The following is a 19,361-nucleotide window of genomic DNA, read 5'->3' on the forward strand; positions in this document are numbered from 1 at the left end:
TAGGAGCTCCGCCCCTAACTAATTGCCACAGTGTCACAAACCGTATATGGGTGTTAAATAAGGAATCGTAGTACATTGCAGCTTGTTCCCTGAGCTCCAGGACCAATCCAGTGGAAAAGTGATTCTGTATTTGATTCACAGTGAATTCAATGTCACCTATCAGAAATTTAAAGAAAATTACCTTTGGATCACCTCTGTATTGAAATAGATGATCACATTTTTGCATAAATTGCATTTCATATGTAAATCGCACTTTGAATTCAACCAAATGTAACACTCAATAAATCGGAAGAGTCTGGTGACCCGTGACTGTATGTGGTTATTTTTTCACAGATGTTTTCACTTGTCATGCAGCCAGAGCTACTGACAAATAGAATGATAGTAGGCCTCTAACATCCACGTTTTATTAATCTGAGTTTTTTCACGAAAACTTTTTACCATGTTACGGTACTTAGAGTGATTTACCCTTTTGTACATCTGGATTGTTTTCATTGTATCAATTCAGAGTCAGCCGAATTTGATAACTTGATTAAGGATACGACAGCAGGGGGTTGGATTCTGGGTCTTTCAAGGGGGCAGTTCTGACCACTACACCCCTGCTGGCCTAACTTTTAGAAAAGTATTGCAATGGCATGGAGGGGAGTTGTAATAGCTCTGTGTAAATAGTTGATATTAGTGTTCGTGTATGTACATAGTGGTGTCAACCACTGGTGGTGACAAGTGGTGACAACCATTGTTCGGATTGGTTGTCGTTCTGCTTATGCTCAGCGGTCATGAGGGGAATTCTGGGGAGTTCTGGAGGTGGCCCCTTAACCGTGAGGTGCAGTATGGGGGTTGGGAGTGATCCAGGAGGATTCTCCAGTGTTCAGGAGCGCTCGTACTGTCTGAAGTGTCTTTGTTAAGACTGCTATGAAAAGACTCCCCCCTACAGATCAGAATGGATCACCAACCCACCCAAGGGTGTCTCGCTCCACACACTGTCTTACTTGACAGGAATACATTTCTCCATTCATCATTTCTGATAATTAAAATCTTCATTCAATAAATAAATTAATCTTAAAAACTGCTATGCAAACAATAAAATTTAAAATAAATACCAAAATCAATAAGACCAACTAATATAAGAACCACATGGCAGAACCTTTAAAACACTAAAGGACATACCCCAAGGCTTAAGACCATACTTAATAAATAATTAAAGGAAAACTTACCCGGTAACATTTGCTGCTCAAGATGGGCGGTCCTCTAGCCTCTTCCCAGGGTGTTACCATACACCTTACCTACGAATGCTTACCCATCTGCTATGAAAAGACATGTATTGAAAAGACATGTATGGGGTATATTTTTAGTGTTTTAAAGGTTCTGCCATGCAATCTTTATATTAGCTGGTCTTATTGATTTTTATAGTTTTATTTTATTATTGGCATGGCAGTTTTTAGGATTTATTTATTGAATAAAGATTTTAATTACCAGAAATGATGAATAGAGAAATTTATTTCTGTTGAGTTGGACAGTGTGTTGAACCAGACACCCTTGGTGGGCTGGTGATCCATTCTGATCCATTAAAAAAAAGACATTTACCCAGTAAATAAAGAGCACATTTCTTTTACCCTGACTCCTGAGCAGGTTTCTAGTACCTTCATGGGGGGGAAACTACAGTATTCATTATGTATCATAATATGCACATGTATAACTAAATTCTGTGTGACTCTGTTAAATGATATAATACTGTAAAAAAAAAAAAATCTGCCTCTCACAGGGTTCTACGCAGTATCTTACCTGTTCCGAGGACTGCACTCTTCTGGACAGAGACTTCAGATGTTGTTCCTGGAGTCTGCTGGAGCCCCTCTCCCAGTTTGGGGGTCACAGCCCCAAATGCTCCTAATACCACCAGGACCACTCTGGACTTCACCTTCTACATCTGTTCCAATTCTTCCTTCAGCCCTTGATACTTCTCAATCTTCTGATGCTCCTTCTTTCTGATATTGCTATCAATTCAATTCATTTTTATAGAGCGCTCTTCTCATGCAGTGACACATAGCACTTTAACACAGGCATAAGTAAAAGCAAAAAAAAAAAAACCATCAGAACAAAGAAACAAAGTAGACAGTTGACTACAGACTAGCGTTATACAAATGCTTTTATAAAGCTATAAGTACGCCTACTGGCAAAGATATTGTCCTGGGATAAATCACTGGGATTGCCACATCTATCACAATTGCCCTCTTCTCCTCCTTGTTAACCACCACTATGTCTGGTTGGTTGGCCAGCAACTGCTCGTCAGTCTGGAACTTGAAGTCCTTCAGAACCTTAGCTCTGCTGTTTTCAACCACCTTTGGTGGCGTCTTCCATTTGGACTTAGGGATTTCCAGTCCATATTTTGCTCAAATATTCCTGTACACTATCTCTATCACTTGGTTATGCCTCTCAGTGTACGCTGTCCCAGCTTGTATCTTACACCCTGCTACTATGTGCTGAACTGTGTCAGGGGCGTCTTGGCGCACCTTGGGTCCTGTCTGCTATGGTAGACCACAGCCTCTGTAGATCTGGTGCTTAGGGCCTGTTTTTGTGCTGCCATGATTAGAGCCTCTATGCTGTCCTTCAGTCCAGCTTTTTCCAGCCACTGGTAGGATTTCTTGATGTCACTCCCTCTATCCGTCGATGGTAGAACCCGTGGAGGGGCTTGGTCTTCCATGATGTCTCCTCTTCTTCCTCATCACCCTCTGTCTTCTGCTGCCTGAGGTACTTACTTAGCGGTTTGTCCTGAGAGGGCATCTTCCTGATGTACTCTTGGATGCTTCTTGTTTCATCCTAGATAGTAGCTCTGACACTCATTAACCTTTGCCCCCCCTCTTTTCACTTATCTTACAGTCTCAGGGTGCTGGACTTCAGGTGGAACCCTTCGTGCATTGTGAGAAATTTTCGTGTCTTGACATCTGTGACTTCTATCTCCTCCTGTGGCCAACTTATTATTCCAGCTGGGTATCTGATGACTGGTAGGGCATCCATGTTGATGGCTTGGGTCTTATTCCTACCATTGAGCTGGCTTCTCAGGACCTGCCTTACTCTCTGGAGGTATGTAGCTGTGGCTGACCACCTTGCTGCCTCATCGTGGTTCCCATTGACTTGTGGGGTACCCAGGTACTTGTAGCTGTCCTGTATGTCTGCAATTCTGCCCTCTGGTAACTCCACTCCTTCAGTCCTGATCACTCTTCTTGCTACCATTCAACCACACTTATCCAGTCTGAATGACATCCCGATGTCATTGCTGTATATCCTGGTGAGGTGGATCAGTGAATCGATGTCTTGTTCACTCCTGGCACACAGCTTGATGTCATCCATGTAGAAGAGGTGGCTTGTGGTTATTCCACTTCTGAACTTGTATCCATATTCACTCTTTGCAATGATCTGACTGAGGCCCATACAGAACGGGACAGTGCATTACCTTGGTATATGCTACACTTGTGCAATGGCCTTGGAGTTTGCTTCTAGTATTGTTTTCCAGAGCCACATTGAGTTGTTGAGGAAGACTATGAGTGTTCTGTTGGCCTTGAATAGTATCAAGCACTCCAGTATCCATGTGTGGGGCATTGAGTCGTAGGCTTTGGAATCAGAATCGGAATGGGGTTTTATTTGCCTAGTATGCTGACGCACACAAGGAATTTGCTTTGGTGCTTGGTGTTTTCAGTATTACAAACAACTGACAAGACAGACAGCTGACACAGAATAAATAAATAGCATATATACAGAGTAAAAAAGAATAAATACAAAACTATGTATAAAAAAACGGCAGTCTAAGCCTAGGGACTTTTACTGGAGGCTTGCCCTGACAAGGATTTGAGCCCCTTCTCCTGCGCCAAAGTTGGTGACAATTCCTTTAGGCCATCCAGCTACCATAAAATGTTAATATATTTACTACTTAAAATATATATTTTCAGTATTTGTATATTTGGTGGCACAGTGGCACAGCAGGTAGCACTGCTGTCTCAGAGCGCATGGGTGGTGTGAGAGAGTTCAATCCCTGCTCAGCCTGTGTGAAGTTTGGATGTTCTCCCTCTGTCTGCATGGGTTTCCTCCCACAGTTCAAAGACATGCTGGTTAGGTGCATCAGTAACTTTAAGTCACCCATGGTGTGTGAGTGACACAGAGTATGTTTCACTGGTGTATGGATGAGTAACTTGTAAGTAATGTAAGTCACCTTGGGTGAATAAGGTGTGGGCTGATAACACTGAAAAGTGTTCATAGGAAGTCACTTTGGAGAAAAGCATCTGCTCCATAAAGTAACGTACTGAAATGTGTATATATCTACTAAAGGCATGACATATTACAACTGTGTTATGTATGCATGTTCTGTATGCATCTTTAAATATTGTGATGTATATCAGAACAAAAATTTAGATGCACAGGAAAAATTTATTGCACCACCCAAATGGAAAAGAGATCAAGGGTTTCTTCATTTGCTTTTCTATTCCTCGACATACCACCGCACACTCCACATAATCAATGTTATCCATTACTTGTCCAGAATGAAAGCAATACATTGCTTGGTAACAAACCACCTGTACACTTAATCTACAGGTATCAGTACTTTCCCAATCATAAAGCCAACTTCCTTCATGGTCTGTTAGGACATCACAAAAAAAACTGCAAGTCATTCCAACTTCCCTACAGCCAAAATTTCCATTTTATAACATACATAATCACTCCATTCATGAAATACTCCAACAAGAACTCACTCTACTGGAGACCTCAATGTTACATCAGCAGCTCAGCTGTCTGGTTTGTTTCAGTGAATAATTTCACTAATGTATACTAAAGTGAGAACTGTACAAATGAAGGAGTTCGACCTTATAGTTAGTTTCCCTCAATTTTATTATTTACTAAACCATTCCAGCTTCCAACAAAAGTCAACATCTTGCTTCCATGGTCTCTCCACCTAAATGTTATGAAGCTTCCCCAAGATCTGCCCAGTTTTTCCAGATGTTGGCTACCCCAAGGTGGCATCTTCCTGCTGCTCTTCCTCAGAACTCCACCTCCGCGTGACAACAGCGTGACTGCTTCAGCAGGGTCAGCCTGGCCATGACCTCCAGTACAGGCATCTCACCGTGGACCTTGTTGTCCCTCGTACGCACATTCACACTATTAGTCAGCCTTTCCTTCTCGCCCACCACTACAGTAGAGAACAATTAGAGTTAGAGAATTCACAGAACATTGTTCTAGCTCTTTACATGTCTTACCCTAACCACATTTTTGGAATGTGGGCTCAGAGCTCTTCAGTTCTGGTCCTGCAGAGCCAAATTCCAGAGGTTTTCAGTCCAGTAGGACAGTGAACCACCTGTTCAACTAACTCTTGGACTGAACTCATGACACTCAATTTCTGACTTTTTAGTGGTGGAAGGGGAACCAGAGTTGGATAGTTCTGCTCTAGGGTTGCTTATATAAATATAATTTTACGATTAACCCATTGTAAGTAGTGTATCTAGCAGTGTAAGTCACCTTGGTGAATAAGGTGTGTGGGCTGATAACAGAGTTCATTGGATGTCACTTTGGAGAAAAGCATCTCCTAAATAAATAAATGTAAGTAAGTAACTGCTTGGGAGGTGATTAAATTTGGAGGTACCACACATTTTTATGTATACAAAATACAGTCAAATCTATATTTTCCTTCATGATTTACATGCATCTATGCAGAAAATGAAAACAATTTCAAATACACACACACACACGAACCCTTGTCCGGAGCCTAACCCAACAACACAGGGCGCAGGGCTGGAGGGGGAGGGGGAGGGGACACACCCGGGAGGGGACGCCAGTCTGTCACAAGACACCCCAAGCAGGACTCGAACCCCAGACCCACCAGAGAGCAAGCACAGGCCAAACTCGCTGCGCCACCACACCCCCCTATATATATATATATATACATATACAACCCCTGGCAAAAATTATGGAATCACCACACTTTGAGCATGTTTACCCAACTTTTTTACTTCATAGCAAATAAACAAATCACAGATACAACAAAACATTTTTTGTTTAATAGTTGGACATTCTGGCTTTGCTGAATGCATTTGTTGACCACAAACAAATTAAATTACTTTAATTAATGGCAATTTTTTTTCCAAATCAAGTAGAGGAAAAAAATATGGAATCACTTAATGTTAAGGAAAAAATTATGGAATCATCAACAAAAAAAAAAAAATACAGTCAATACTTTGTCGTTCCTCCTCGGGCTTTTATGATGGCCTGGATTCTTTGAGGCACTGACTTCACTAAGGAAAAACAATATTCTTCATCAATCTGGTTCCAACTTTCTCGAATAGCTGTTAACAGATCAGCTTTGCAGGATGGAGTCTTGTCATGGACCAATTTTTTCAATTTCCACCATAAATTTTCAATCGGATTGAGATCTGGACTGTTTGCTGGCCATGTCATTGAGTTGATAAAGCTTTTTTTCAGGAAAGGCATAACACTCTTTGCTCTGTGGCAAGATGCATTATCATCCTGAAAAATTACTTCATTATCACCAAACCTATTTTCTATTGATGCAATGAGAAAAGTGTCCAAAATTTCAATGTACACCTAGGCATTGACTGCTGAGGTCATGATTGCCATCTCACCTGGTCCTTTACCTGACATGCAACCCCATATCATAAATGACTGGGGAAATTTGATTGTTTTCTTGAGGCAGTCATCTTTGTATGTTTCATTAGAACGGCACCAGACAAAAGTTCCAGCATCATCGCCTTGGCCAGTGCAGATTTGTGATTCATCACTGCATATTATTTTCATTCACTGATCCACACTCCATGATTGCTTCTCTTTAGCCCACTGTAACCTTGTTTTCTTCTGTTCAGGTGTTAGTGCTGGTTTTTGTTTGGCTTTTCTATATGTGAATCCCATTTCTTTCAGCCGATTTCTTACAGTTCTGTCACAAACATTGACTCCAGTTTCCGCCCATTTGTTTTTCATTTGTTTTGTTGTGCATTTTCTATTTTCACGGCATATTGCTTTGAGTTTTCTATCCTGACGCTTTGACGTCTTCCTTGGTCTACCCGTATGTTTTCCTTTTATTACCTTCCCATTTTGTTTATTCTTGCACCAAATTTTAGACACAGCTGACTGGGAACAATCAACTTTTTTGCCACACTCTGTGTTGGATTTCCTTCTTGAAGAAGTTTTATTATCCTTTCCATTGTTTCCATTGATAACTCTCTTGTTGGGGCCATGTTTCCTTTCAATTAGTCAAGTCCAACAGCTCGTTAAGCTCAGTAAGCTCTCTCTTTTAACTGCAGACTAATTTGCATTTTTTGACTTGTGTCTGTGTTTGTTTTAAAAATGCAAATACCAAGTGATTCCATAATTTTTTTCCTTAACATTGCGTGATTCCATAATTTTTTCTACTACTTAATTTGGGAAAAAAAAATTGGCATTAATTAAAATAATTTAATTTGTTTGAGGTATGTTTAATGAACCCAGAATATTCAGCTATTAAACAAAAATTGTTTTGTGTTCTCTGATTTGTTTATTTGCTACAATGTAAAAAACTGTGTGAACATCCTCAAAGTGTGGCGATTCCATAATTTTTGTCAGGGTTTGTATATGTGTATGTATATATATAAAAAAAACATGCATGTATATCTACAAGTTTTAAAGAATACATTTCAAATCATACAATTTCAAAGTACACTGCAGGATTCTTAGAGTTTTGAGAGGAAGTTAAAGAGCATAAATAAAAAATAGCAAACATGAGTCTCAATGTAATGTACAGTATTTGATAACCTCTTATGAATGATAAAATTCCACCATCAACTTTACTGACATGCTAGTTACTCTCACCTAGAATGAAGTTGTATTGGGCCAGCTGGGCATTGCGGATCTTCTTATTGAGCAGGCAGCTGGAATCAAGGTCCACATCTGCCATGAAGCCAGCTTCCACAAACTGCTTACACACCTGGGTAAAACATAAAGAGGTAAATGTGACATGCAGAGAGTCATACACATAGAATACCAGTCTGAGAACTCCATGTTTGATTTGCCTACTTACCTCGTAAAAGTTACAGCTAATAACATACATGAGCATTTACTCTAATTGTGCTACACCCTAACACACACACACACACACACACACACACACACACACACACACACACACACACACACACACACGCACTCAGGTACGAGGTATAGACCTCAGAGAAAGAACCGAAGGAATGAGTATCCTGAACTGAGGATCAGTGTGGTTGGGTGAGGTGGGACAGACAGCGGAAGAGGTGGGGGAAACATACCGCCTTTGTATAATCGTCACATGAGGGGTTGATGGGTACCAGCATCACCTGACGGGGAGATAGCCAGAGAGGCCTGCAGGAAGCAGAGTGGGGGGGGGGGGAATAAATAAATAAAAAATCACTTTCTAATCTCCCCAAATTGTTTGGACAAGTCAACTTAATGCCGTATCAAATATAAAAACTGTTTTTTTTAAAAGAGGGGTGGAAAGATTCACTGTTTTCTGAGACAACTAAATTTTCTATCTATGGGTTATGCTCACCACTTTCCACCATAGTTCTCTGTGAGGATAGCAATCATCCTCTCCACAGAGCCCAGAACTGCACGGTGGATGATGACAGGCCGCCCCTTGTCATCACCGTCTTTCCTGTAGGGGACATGGGTGGCATTTAAATGACAGCATCATCCTCCTACGTGTTTTAAATATAGGTACTTCTTTCTTCCATCCCGCTAATCTTTGTGTTGCTTAGCTATGTATAATCAAGTACAAACATTTGCTTTAAAGCATTTGTTTGGACTGAAAACTCTCTCACCCAACAAACGTCAGGTCAAAGCGGATTGGCAGTTGGAAGTCCAACTGGATGGTGGCACACTGGTGATAACGTCCAATGGCATCCTTGATCTTTATGTCGATCTGAAGTCACACATATATTGTTGATCCACACGCCTCGTTAACGGGGTTTTTTTCATGCACTAAGTGGGAGGGAAAGAAGACAAGAGTGTCAACTCACCTTGGGACCATAGAATGCACCATCCCCAGGGTTGAGTTTCCATGGCTCACCAAACTCGTCTAGGCTGTTCTCCAGTTGCTGTCAGCCAACACAATTATGCGTTACATGCCTTTGTCTCATCTGTATAAACTGTCATAAATTAAATCAAAGTATAAGCAACTTCCTTCAAAGGAACCACTGAAGCTTAATGGCCTTGCAGGCAGCACCTCTGACCATTACCTTCTCAGCCTGGTCCCAGATGGCAATGTCACCAAGGAACTTTTCAGGACGTGTGGAGAGGTACAACTGGAAGGAGAACTCAAAGACATCATACACACTGCGCAAGAAGTCCAGGCATCCCTTCATTTCAGTCTTAATCTAGATGGGCAAAGAAAACAGATATAGTGAATGAAGGAAACCTGATCTCACAGCAGGAAACATCCACAGTTTCCCTATTTTGGTTGCATGTTCTTCAGGTTACAAGCTGGCCGGGTCACCTGCTCCATGGTGCAGAAGATGTGGGCATCATCTTGCTGGAATCGACGCACCCTGGTGAGTCCCGTCAATGTGCCGGACAGCTCGTTACGATGGAGCACCCCAAAGTCGGCTAGTCTCAGGGGCAGCTCCCGCCATGACCGAGGCCGGTGACTGAACATGAGACTGCAGAGGGAGACAGTCGGGGGAGACCACATGGGCAAGGGTTACTGACCCACGGAAAGTTGGATACACGCTTGTACGATGCTAAAGGAGCTGTCATGCAGATGAACCCACCAGTGCCCTGGGCAGTTCATGGGCTTAAGGGCAAAGATGTCCTGCTCCACAGGGAAGGAGAACATGTTCTCACTGTAGTGCTGCCAGTGTCCTGAGGTTTCCCACAACTTGCTGTTGTAAATGTTGGGGGTGGCCACCTCCTGGAAGCCCCGTCTGCAGTACTCCTCCTGGACAGTGAGGAAAGAACAGGGAAAGCCACCTGCAGGCTTCTTTATTAACCAGAGAGACACTCATCGAAGAGTCCACAACATCCTAACAGTCAAGAAGGGTGATCTCTAATGGCATGCTGGCCATGCCCTCCAAGGTCAAACATGTGATCTGGCTATGTGACTGGACCCACATACTGGTGCCAGCATCCGAGGACCTTTCTCACCTTGATGAAGTCAGTGAGTGTGTTGTAAATGTAGGCCCCTCTAGGGAGGAAGAAGCAGCTGCCTGGGCTGAGGTCATGGAAGAAGAATAGCTCCTGTTCCTGCAAAACAAACACACACACACACACACACACACACATCACAGTGTGGAACCATGGGATTAGCAAACAATAATTGAGGCAAGTCTGTGGAAAAAAAAATGCTACAGACTTCCTTAAATTAGAGCTGCCGCCTTTGGACTTGGAAGGTTACAGGTTCAAATCCCACCTCCTTTGTAGTATCCATGAGCAAGAGACTTACCCTAAATTGCCCCAGTAAAAATTACCCAGCTGAACAAATGGATAAAATAAATGCTGGTAGTTTAACTTACATCATATTGGAGAAAATGACCAGCTAAATGTAAAGGGGAAAGTCTGGATTGAAGTGTTTCACTTTCCACTCATTCTAAGGGGCCTGCGGTTGTAATATGTTTAACCTAATACTCCAATAGCCCAATTATAGCCCATTATAACCCCATGACAAGTCAACAGTAAGCTGTGATAGATATTCTAAACAAGAGCATCTGATAAAATATTGAAAACATGAAGAAATATTGAATGAGAACCAAATAAAGAATGACACTCATTTGAATGAAATTATTTGAATGATATGATTAAGCAGACTTCCTCTGGTTCTGTTCAGAGCCACATTTCTTCGCCAGCCACCTGCTGCCTTCTGTGGGTCCAGCAGGGAGACGTGAGTCAGTCGGTCAAAAGGACCAGCTGGGCTAAGAATGCGCGCGCACGCACACACACACACAAAAAATAACTCTACTGATGAGAGCTCCTCTTCTACTGGTGTCCTCCAACACTGCAATCCAGTACCTTGCCGATTTTGCGGTGATCCCGGTTTCTCGCCTCTTCTTGGAAGCGCTCCCATTCTTTCAGCATCTTGCTGTCAGGGAAGGAAATGCCATAGATGCGCTGCAGAGTCTCCATATCAGAGCGCCCCTCCCAGTATGTAGAGGAGTTCTGAGTACGAATGGAATGCAAGAAAAAGTAGGATGTAACCTTCGCGTTAAATTCTTGCACAATATAACTGGAAAAAAATCCACACACATTGACACTACCCACCTTATAGATTTTCATAGCTTTGATCTTCCCAGTGTGCCGCACATGTGGCCCTCTGCACAGGTCGATCAGCGGCCCACATCTGTGACAGGAGACACGTGGGGGCAAATTCTCTGGCGCTCTATCTGGCATGAGCAGTGCAGGAAACAATTTCAATGTATTACACATCCTTTTACCTGTACACAGTGGTGGTGGGGGTGGTGACCTTCTCGTTCAAAATGCGACACTTGAACTTGTTGTACTGCAATGGACAAAAACTGGGACCTTATTCAGAAGTAGAAAATGACGAAGGTAAATGCTGGGTTGGTTAAGGATACGATCCTAAAGCGGGTTAACGTTTCAGTACAACTGAATTTATTTTTTAATAAAGTTGCTGTTCATTTATAACATAGAGTGAGGCAGCAGGCAGTTGAGGGGAGAACAAAAAACTTCCAATTTACAAAAAAGGAGGGGGGAAAAAAAACTAAAAAAAAAAAAACTTCCATGGGGTCAAGTATCAGCAGCTGCCCACCCCTCCTGAGTACACTAGGTGTGATGATGGGGACCTGTATGGGTATGTCCAGTACCACAAAAAAGGGGACTTGTACATCTTGCAATATTTCTCTCCAACATTACAAGCAGACAGAGATGAAGGTATCAAAAAGGGGACAGCTGGTAGCATAGTGGATAGAGCTGGTGCCTTTAGACCCAAAGGTTGCAGGTTTGATCCCTACCTCTGGCTGTAGTAAGTACCATTGAGTATGATACTTACCCTAAAAAAATTGCTCCAGTAAAATTACCCAGCTGTTTAAATGGGTAAATAATTGCAGACTTTGGAGAAAAGTGTCAGTTAAATTAATAAAAGCAAAAAAAAAAAAAAATCTGCAGAACATGGAAGGGGCAGTTCTCTCACCTTGAACATCTGCAGCAGGGTCTCCTTGCTGACCTCCAGGCGCTCAAAGGGCTGCTTTTCCTTCACCACTGACCGGCAAATTCCTTCGAGGGCCCCAAATTCAGTGCTGGACACCCCTCTGACCAAGACACGAAAGACACGGACATGTTCTCTTCACGTGCTGTAACCAAACACTTTGATGCACCTCAGGACTAAAAACATTTTGGTCCTAATGCAAGCAAAAACAGGCGTACAAGCTCACCGCTGACCCTCCAGAAACATGTCATAGTAGAACCCGTTCTCAATAGGCGGTCCATAGCAAAGGCAGCCTCCGTAAAAGCGCTCCATGGCCTCACCCAGAACATGGGCACTGGAGTGCCAGTACACCTGCAGAACACAGCGCCCCGACTGGTGAGGCCATGGAGACACAGGCAGGGAGAAACACCGGGAGAGAAGGGTGCGGCACTCACAGCCCGGGCGTCGTCATCATCGAAGCGCAGCAACTCCAGCAAGCAGTCCTTCTCCAGAGGCCTGTCCAGATCCCACAGCTCCCCGTTCACACGTGCGACCACAGCGTTGTCAGCAAGGCCCTGACTGAAAGAGGTGTGATCACCATACAGGATACCCTGCACGACTGCTTCGTGGTGCGAATGATGCCTGGTTCCATCACTGAATGGGATAAAGTCATTGTATGGCATTGCCTGGTTACCACTAGTGTTAGACACCAAAGCACAGCCGGGTTAAACACCACATCCTCTTTAAAGTCCTCATTTCGTTAAACTGCTGGGAAAGGGCAACACAGAACTATTTCAGTACAAAATTTTCAAGAGTGATCACACGGAGGAACTCACACTGATGATGATGCTTTTGCTGCCGAAAGCTCCCATTTAGTGGATTCTTAGGAGTGCTGCAGTATTTCTTGTTTTTTTTCTTTTTTTTTTAAAAAAAAATTAAGAACCTTACAGGTCGACCCAGCACCGCCTCACGCCTGGTCGATCACCGAACCTGGTATATTGTAACATTTTTAAAAAGCGTGCAAGTGTCCATGATATCATTTGATGCAGAAGGTACACTGTACACTAGAGCATAAACCATAATTGAACACACATGTATGTGTGTTTTACAAACAGCTTCGCTATTTTTTACCTTCACCAAAACTACAGAAAACTGGATAGCCTCACCATCTTTATTTGGAGTTAGGTATGGTTTATAATGCATGTTTTAGGTCTATACTTGGAAATAATGAATACCGGTATTCATTATACCCTCACACACATGTGCAAGAGGCCAGTATTATCGGTAGGTCAGTCACGCTCAGCATCGCACATGTGGATTCATAAAAATGTACTTGAGAGCCATCCCTAAAGTGAGCCTTAGCGAGCGTTTTCCAAAAATGGCTCGGCTGTTCAAGTGCATCTTTGTTCACCCCGTATGATGTTAACCAGGGAATGACTGCATACGACCGAAAAAGTCATAACGTTAACCGCGTATGGTGTTAACTGGGCAATGACTGAACAGGTTAACATTCCTGGTATCTAGTAGAGTGCGGCAAGCGCGAGAATGAAAGCTAAACAGTAGAAGAGGACTCGGGTAACATCACACATTCTCACTGATGGAGAAGATCCCCTCGGCCCCTGGCAATCCAACCCCCACCCCCCCTTCCTGACCTGATGCCAGAGGCAAGTTGGTATGGGCTGGTCACCCAGGCCTGCACCTGTAGCATCCTGCCATCAGGCAGCTCTACAGTGATGGGGTTGCTCTCTGCAGCCCTTTTGGTCAGCAGGCCATCACTCTCAGCCTTCAGCTTCTCATAGAGCTGCAGTCGGTCAGAGATGTATTCAGGCCATGGGTGGCTCTGAGGGCAAGGCACACACAAAACAAACCAATTAATCCAGGTGACAGCACTACATGTGTATCTTTTATTTATTTATTTATTTATTTCTTTTTTAAAAAAGGGTTCTAAGTTTAGGGGGGGCGGTGGCGCAGTGAGTTGGACCGGGTCCTGTTCTCCGGTGGGTCTGGGGTTCGAGTCCCGCTTGGGGTGCCTTGCGATGAACTGGTGTCCCATCCTGGGTGTGTCCCCTCCCCCTCCGGCCTTACGCCCTGTGTTGCCGGGTAGGGTCCGGTTCCCCGCGACCCCGTATGGGACGAGCGGTTCAGAAAATGTGTGTGTGTGTGGTTCTAAGTTTACCGTTTATAAATATAGATAAATTGTCAATGTCAGTAAAAAAAGGCAGCTCTCATACTGGGACTTCAAACTATAACTTATTATTAGACATGAGCCAAACCACTACCGTAAATAATCATGCCACTTAGACAAGAGTTATGAGTTTAGGGTGCCAAGGTTTTTCCGAGACCAACCTCCTCCAGGCCTCCTTCTTTTGGAGTCTTCTCCAGCTTTTCCTTCTTCTTGTTCTTATCGACAGGAACAGGCTGCATCGGAGCAGAGTGAAACACGAGAAGTCGATAAAACTGGTCAAAAGAAAGATTAGGAGGAGGGCCCCAGCATGCTTCCAGCTCTTGTACAATCCAGAATTACAGTTTTTCCTTTTTAATTTTACATAAAGGTTTTCACAACCCCTTCAAACTACTACACAAATTCCCAGTTACGGACCGAAAAAGTGCTTTGCATACCAAAACTTCTAACGGGACATTTTTCCTACAACAAAAAACCAACGGATCTTGTCATTAATGTACAGAGTCACACCATTAAGACAGTGTCGCTCTCACTTAGTGGGCGGGGAACAAGTCTGCTCATTTGCATACTAGTACACTTGCATTTAAAAATAAGTCTTCCCACAAAATGCAAAAACATAAAAAAAAAAAAAAAAACACACACACACATTACTGGCATTTGTTTCTTTCGAAAAGTGCACCCCCTTTGTGGGTCTAGTGACGTAAAAGCGGGAATAAAGTTTACTGTCATGGTCTGAAATAAGGAGCGATGTATCTATCGAAAGGACGCAAGAGGGGCCCTGCACGGCGTGGACTGCAAGGACTGCGATCACAGAAGAGGGGCACACCAGTGTAAATAAAGATATGCACACACGAACACGTCAGATATTTACCCGAGAACGGTTCGCGCATTTATGCACATTTTCTTTGTCCTTCTCCCCTTCCTCGCCCCCGCCTTGTCCTTGCGGGCATTTGGAGGCGCTCTCCCGGCCCCTCTTCTCCTCCTCCTGCTGCTGCTGCTGCTGCTCCTCGTGCCCACGCACCCCCGGGGTCGGCTCCTCCCGCAGCCCGCGTCGCAGATGCACCATCCGATAGCGGAGCTTCTCGTTCTCGGCTCTGAGCCTCTCGAGCTCCGGAGATCCGGCGAGGGATCCGCCGTCCGGCCGCCCGTCGCGTAGCGCGTGCACGAGGCGCTGCACCTCGAGGTTCAGCTCGTGGATCTGCTGCTCCTGCACCGCCAGACGCGCCGCTAAGGCCTCCGCCATGTTTAAATGGCCAAGTGCCGGCGCGCGGCTCGCTGAAAGAGAGGGGAGAGAGCTGGGAGCTCAGTGGGAGCGCAGTGAGAGCGGCGGTGCAGCGCCCCCTAGCGTCTGAGCGTAGGAACTTAAAGAGGGGCAGTGCGGGGCGGGAGGGTAGCTATGCGAATATGGACAAATTAAAGGCAGAAATATATTGTTGTCGCGAATTTTATGATGCAGTCAAGAGGAACAACGGGAATTTTGTGCAACATCTTCCATTACTTTAGGCATTTTTTGTTCATTTCTCTCAATTTGGTCGCACTACTGTTATCTGGGAAGCTGAAATCTTTAGAACTTGAATAAAGCACCCAGCCTGAATATATAGAGTATAGACATAGTACAAATATTTTGGTAAAGGCGGTAAAATCATTGTACGTTACTACCAAAGACGTCAGCTACAAAGGTTAATACAAAACTAATGTGTGCTTCTTTTCATATTTAACCCTTGGAGATCGCTTTCTGTTTCAGCAGTTCTTCTCCAAATTCTGTGGCACGTTAAACTTGTCTAGAAAGCGATTGTACAACAAATATGATCAAATAATGTTTCCCACCTCGTCATTATCACAAGTTCTCCATTTCTTAGGAGTTCATGCGCTATGGACTTTATTTACCTGAAATACTACCCGCTGCCCGGCGTGCAATGTCATGAACTCTAATTATGAATCACATGATTAAAGAAACCATATTTTTGATGTATAAAAGTCGTAAATGGGCCAGATTTCCCCGGAGCTCATACGAAGGAGGAGGTGCGGTGGCGCAGCGGGACCGTTTGACCGGATCCCGCTCTCTGGTGGGTCTGAGGTTCGAGTCCCGCTTGGGGTGCCTTGCGACGGGCGTCCCGTCCTGGGTGTGTCACCTCCCACTCCAGCCTTGCGCCCTGTGTTGCCGGGTTAGGCTCTGGTTCACCGCGACCCCACGCAGGACAAGCGGTTTCTTACAGTGTGTGTGTGTGTGTGTATGTGTGTCATCTGAAGGGATAAACGCAAATAGATCGCTTCGAGAAGCACGCGCGACACACTTTAGGGTTTTACCCCATGTCACCGCCAGGGGGCACCGTTTCCCCGCTCGTTTCCACGTGGGTGGACGCGGAACTGCGGCACTGTGTCATCGTATGACACGTCTGAGTGTCAACATCCGCGCCGGGGACGCTGTACTTTGAAAGGAATAACACTCGGCTATCCGAGACAGTTTTCTTTCTTTCTTTTTTAAAAGCAAGCCTTGTATAAAAAAAAATAACCGTACAGTGTGAATTGAAACTGTGACGCGCGCGCTCTTCTTCGTGCGGGGCAGGCTGTACTCTGCAGGAAGGCCGGCTGTAGGACTAAGGGGTTATCATGGCCGCTCGTAGCCCGACACACAGACAGCGGCGGACAGACTGAGACATAATAAAAACGGCCGTTTTTGGAACCCGAAGCGCCGTGTGCTCGGCTTAGCAGCGCCTCTGGGGGGCGCGGGCTGCTATTGTCCCACCGGGTTCATGGCTTCCGGCTTCGCTCCTCCAAAACTGGCCGAGTTCGTCCTCACCGAGCGCCTTGGCAGCGGCACGTACGCGTGTGTGTACAAGGCCTACAGTAAGGTGTGTGTGTGTGTGTGTGTGAGAGTGAGTGTGTGAGAGAGATGGCAGAGGCCCTTACCTGATGGATTGTGTGTGTGCGCGTCTGCGCAGGGTGACAGTCGGGAAGCAGTGGCTGTCAAGGTGGTGAGCAAGAAGAACTTGAACCGGAGCTCCATGGAGAACCTTCTCACGGAGATCGAGATCCTGAAGACCGTGCGCCACCCTCACATAGTGCAGCTCAAGGACTTCCAGGTTACACACCTGAACCTTTCATCTGGCCTCACTCTCAGCACGCACGCTGCAACACACACACACATCGGGGGCAGCCAGATGCTCACTGTGGCCCAGTGACCTGCTCTCACTTGTGTTCTGCAGTGGGACGCTGAGAACATCTACCTGATCCTGGAGTTCTGCTCAGGGGGGGACTTGTCCCGCTTCATCCGTAGCCGCCGCCTGCTACCTGAGAGGGTGGCACGCTGCTTCCTGCAGCAGATAGGTGAGGGCAATGTGTGTGCGTGTGTGTGTGTGTGTGCGTGTGCGCGCGCGCACATGCGCTTGCCTGTGAGAGAGAGTGCGGTGCTGGGGACAGGACCCACCACATCCCTCACCCCGTGTCCTGTTGTGATTCTGGGGCACCCAAGACCCACCTCGGGTGTAATCTGTCTCTCGCTGTGTTTACCTTGCTCACTCCGTTTCCATGCCGACAGCCTGTGCCCTCCAGTTTCTGCATGAGCGAAACATCTCCCACTTGGACCTCAAGCCTCAGAACATTCTGCTCAGCGGATCTGTGTTGAAACTGGCAGGTGTGCTACGTATCGCATCTCCACACACACATGCACGCACTCTGGTAGTGCAGCTCTGCCCATAGTGCCCGTGTCACTCATTTAACCACATCTTAGCATTTCTCCCACCACATCTAGAACATTCCCAGTGCTGTGTGAAGGAAAAAACCCAGAGCTCCTCAGAGCATAGTGGTTAAAGTCACAGCCTGTAACCTGAAGGTTATCAGGTCAAATCCCGCAGCGCTCCCTGCCGTGTTACCATTTTGAGGATTTTAACCTGTGTTGCATGTAAGTTGTCTAATGAACACGTGTCCCTTGCATGATGAGATTAATTTGTTCCGTGAAATCACCCCGTTAGGCGAATTCCCACTGTGATGGAATTGAATTAACGTTATTTCTTATGCAGAATTTGTTCCCAGATGAAACAATATGCTACCTAAAATTAATTGTAATACCAAAAAAAAATTTGCCTGCATAATAATAACAACAAGTAGTGTATCTAGCTGTGTAAGTCACCTTGGTGAATAAGGTGTGTGGACTGATAACACTACACAGAGTTCATCGGAAGTCGCTTCGGAGAAAAGCATCTGCTAAAAAAATAAATGTAAATGTACTTAAATGTACTTTTTTTTTTGCTAGCAATCTTAAATATAAAGTATCTTCAATGGAATCATGTCGGGGACATATTTTGTAAACAGAACATCAGTTTTTGTAAAACAAGACGCAGCTGCTGTTCGAAACCTAAACCGTGATTGAGACCCAAACAATAAAATGCGCGGCCAGTCGATGTTATCTTACCGTAGATGGAGCGGTCAGCGTTAGACGTTATGGCCAAATTAACTGGATTCAACTCAGAAAATAATACAAGGTTGACGGAACGGCCATAGTAAGTCACATGTTGTCCGTCGAGTGTCGTCTGTACACTTTCTTGTTCCAAAACTCCCTACACGTTCTTACACTCCTTGCCATTTGTGAGCATCAGCACAGCTGGGATTTTGTATTATTGCACTCTGTTTAACTTGTGTCGTTGGCCTTGGCTGCTACCTATGTGCTCACTCTGGCTGTGTGTGTTCCGCGTGGCCCCACGTGCGACTGTATGTCCTCCTGCATCTGCAGATTTTGGCTTTGCACAGTACATGTCCCCCTGGGATGAGCAGAGTGCACTGAGAGGCTCGCCGCTCTACATGGCTCCGGAGATGGTGTGTCGGCGCCAGTACGACGCTCGGGTCGACCTCTGGTCTGTCGGGGTCATCTTGTATGGTAAGATCCCTTGTTTTACTTATCGTCACGTGTTGCACCTCTGTTTAGAAAGCCTGGAATCACCTCACATGGTGAGTTTGACCTCTGCAGCATCAGTAGGGTGGAACACGTTATACACACCAGAAAAGAGTGTGCTGCTCCCTCCGCTTGAGGGTAGAACCACTGCCCCTAGTGGA

General features: G+C 44.9%; 1 protein-coding gene across 5 annotated transcripts; it reads right to left on the reverse strand.

The window, feature by feature from the left end:
* Positions 1-4,222: 4,222 nt before the first annotated feature.
* On the reverse strand, positions 4,223-17,390 carry tars3 (threonyl-tRNA synthetase 3). Of its 5 annotated transcripts, none has more exons than XM_029252042.1 (20): positions 17,223-17,390; positions 15,184-15,587; positions 14,477-14,548; positions 13,783-13,970; positions 12,586-12,709; positions 12,378-12,502; positions 12,137-12,254; positions 11,421-11,485; positions 11,248-11,326; positions 10,999-11,145; positions 10,138-10,236; positions 9,765-9,931; positions 9,491-9,653; positions 9,234-9,371; positions 9,015-9,092; positions 8,817-8,917; positions 8,546-8,650; positions 8,286-8,358; positions 7,837-7,951; positions 4,223-5,170 (listed from the first exon to the last, which is right to left on the reverse strand). In XM_029252042.1, the coding sequence occupies exons 1-20, from the start codon at positions 17,317-17,319 to the stop codon at positions 5,022-5,024; spliced, it is 2,607 nt and encodes an 868-aa protein (XP_029107875.1). In that variant the 5' UTR covers positions 17,320-17,390; the 3' UTR covers positions 4,223-5,021. The 5 variants fall into 5 exon arrangements, with proteins under 5 accessions (XP_029107875.1, XP_029107874.1, XP_029107877.1 ...); XM_029252041.1 differs by having other exon boundaries at positions 12,586-12,784; XM_029252043.1 differs by lacking the exons at positions 4,223-5,170; positions 7,837-7,951; positions 8,286-8,358; positions 8,546-8,650 and having other exon boundaries at positions 8,902-8,976; positions 9,065-9,092; positions 12,586-12,784.
* Between the last annotated feature and the right edge of the window lie 1,971 nt (positions 17,391-19,361).

Source organism: Scleropages formosus, chromosome 5, assembly GCF_900964775.1.
Source record: "Scleropages formosus chromosome 5, fSclFor1.1, whole genome shotgun sequence".
In the NCBI taxonomy this organism is placed as follows: Eukaryota; Metazoa; Chordata; class Actinopteri; order Osteoglossiformes; family Osteoglossidae; genus Scleropages; species Scleropages formosus.

What these genes read in the sequence shown, in the direction of transcription:
- tars3 (XM_029252041.1), bottom strand. Translation starts at nt 17,319, where the DNA reads ATGGAGCTCCGGTTCAAGTTCTTCTTGCTCACCACCTTGACAGCCACT. An exon ending in ATGTTTCTGGAGGGTCAGCG is followed by an intron (nt 12,255 to 12,377) that starts GTGAGCTTGTAC and finishes TGTCTTGGTCAG; the next exon opens with AGGGGTGTCCAGCACTGAAT. An exon ending in ATGAACTGCCCAGGGCACTG is followed by an intron (nt 9,654 to 9,764) that starts GTGGGTTCATCT and finishes CTCCCTCTGCAG; the next exon opens with TCTCATGTTCAGTCACCGGC.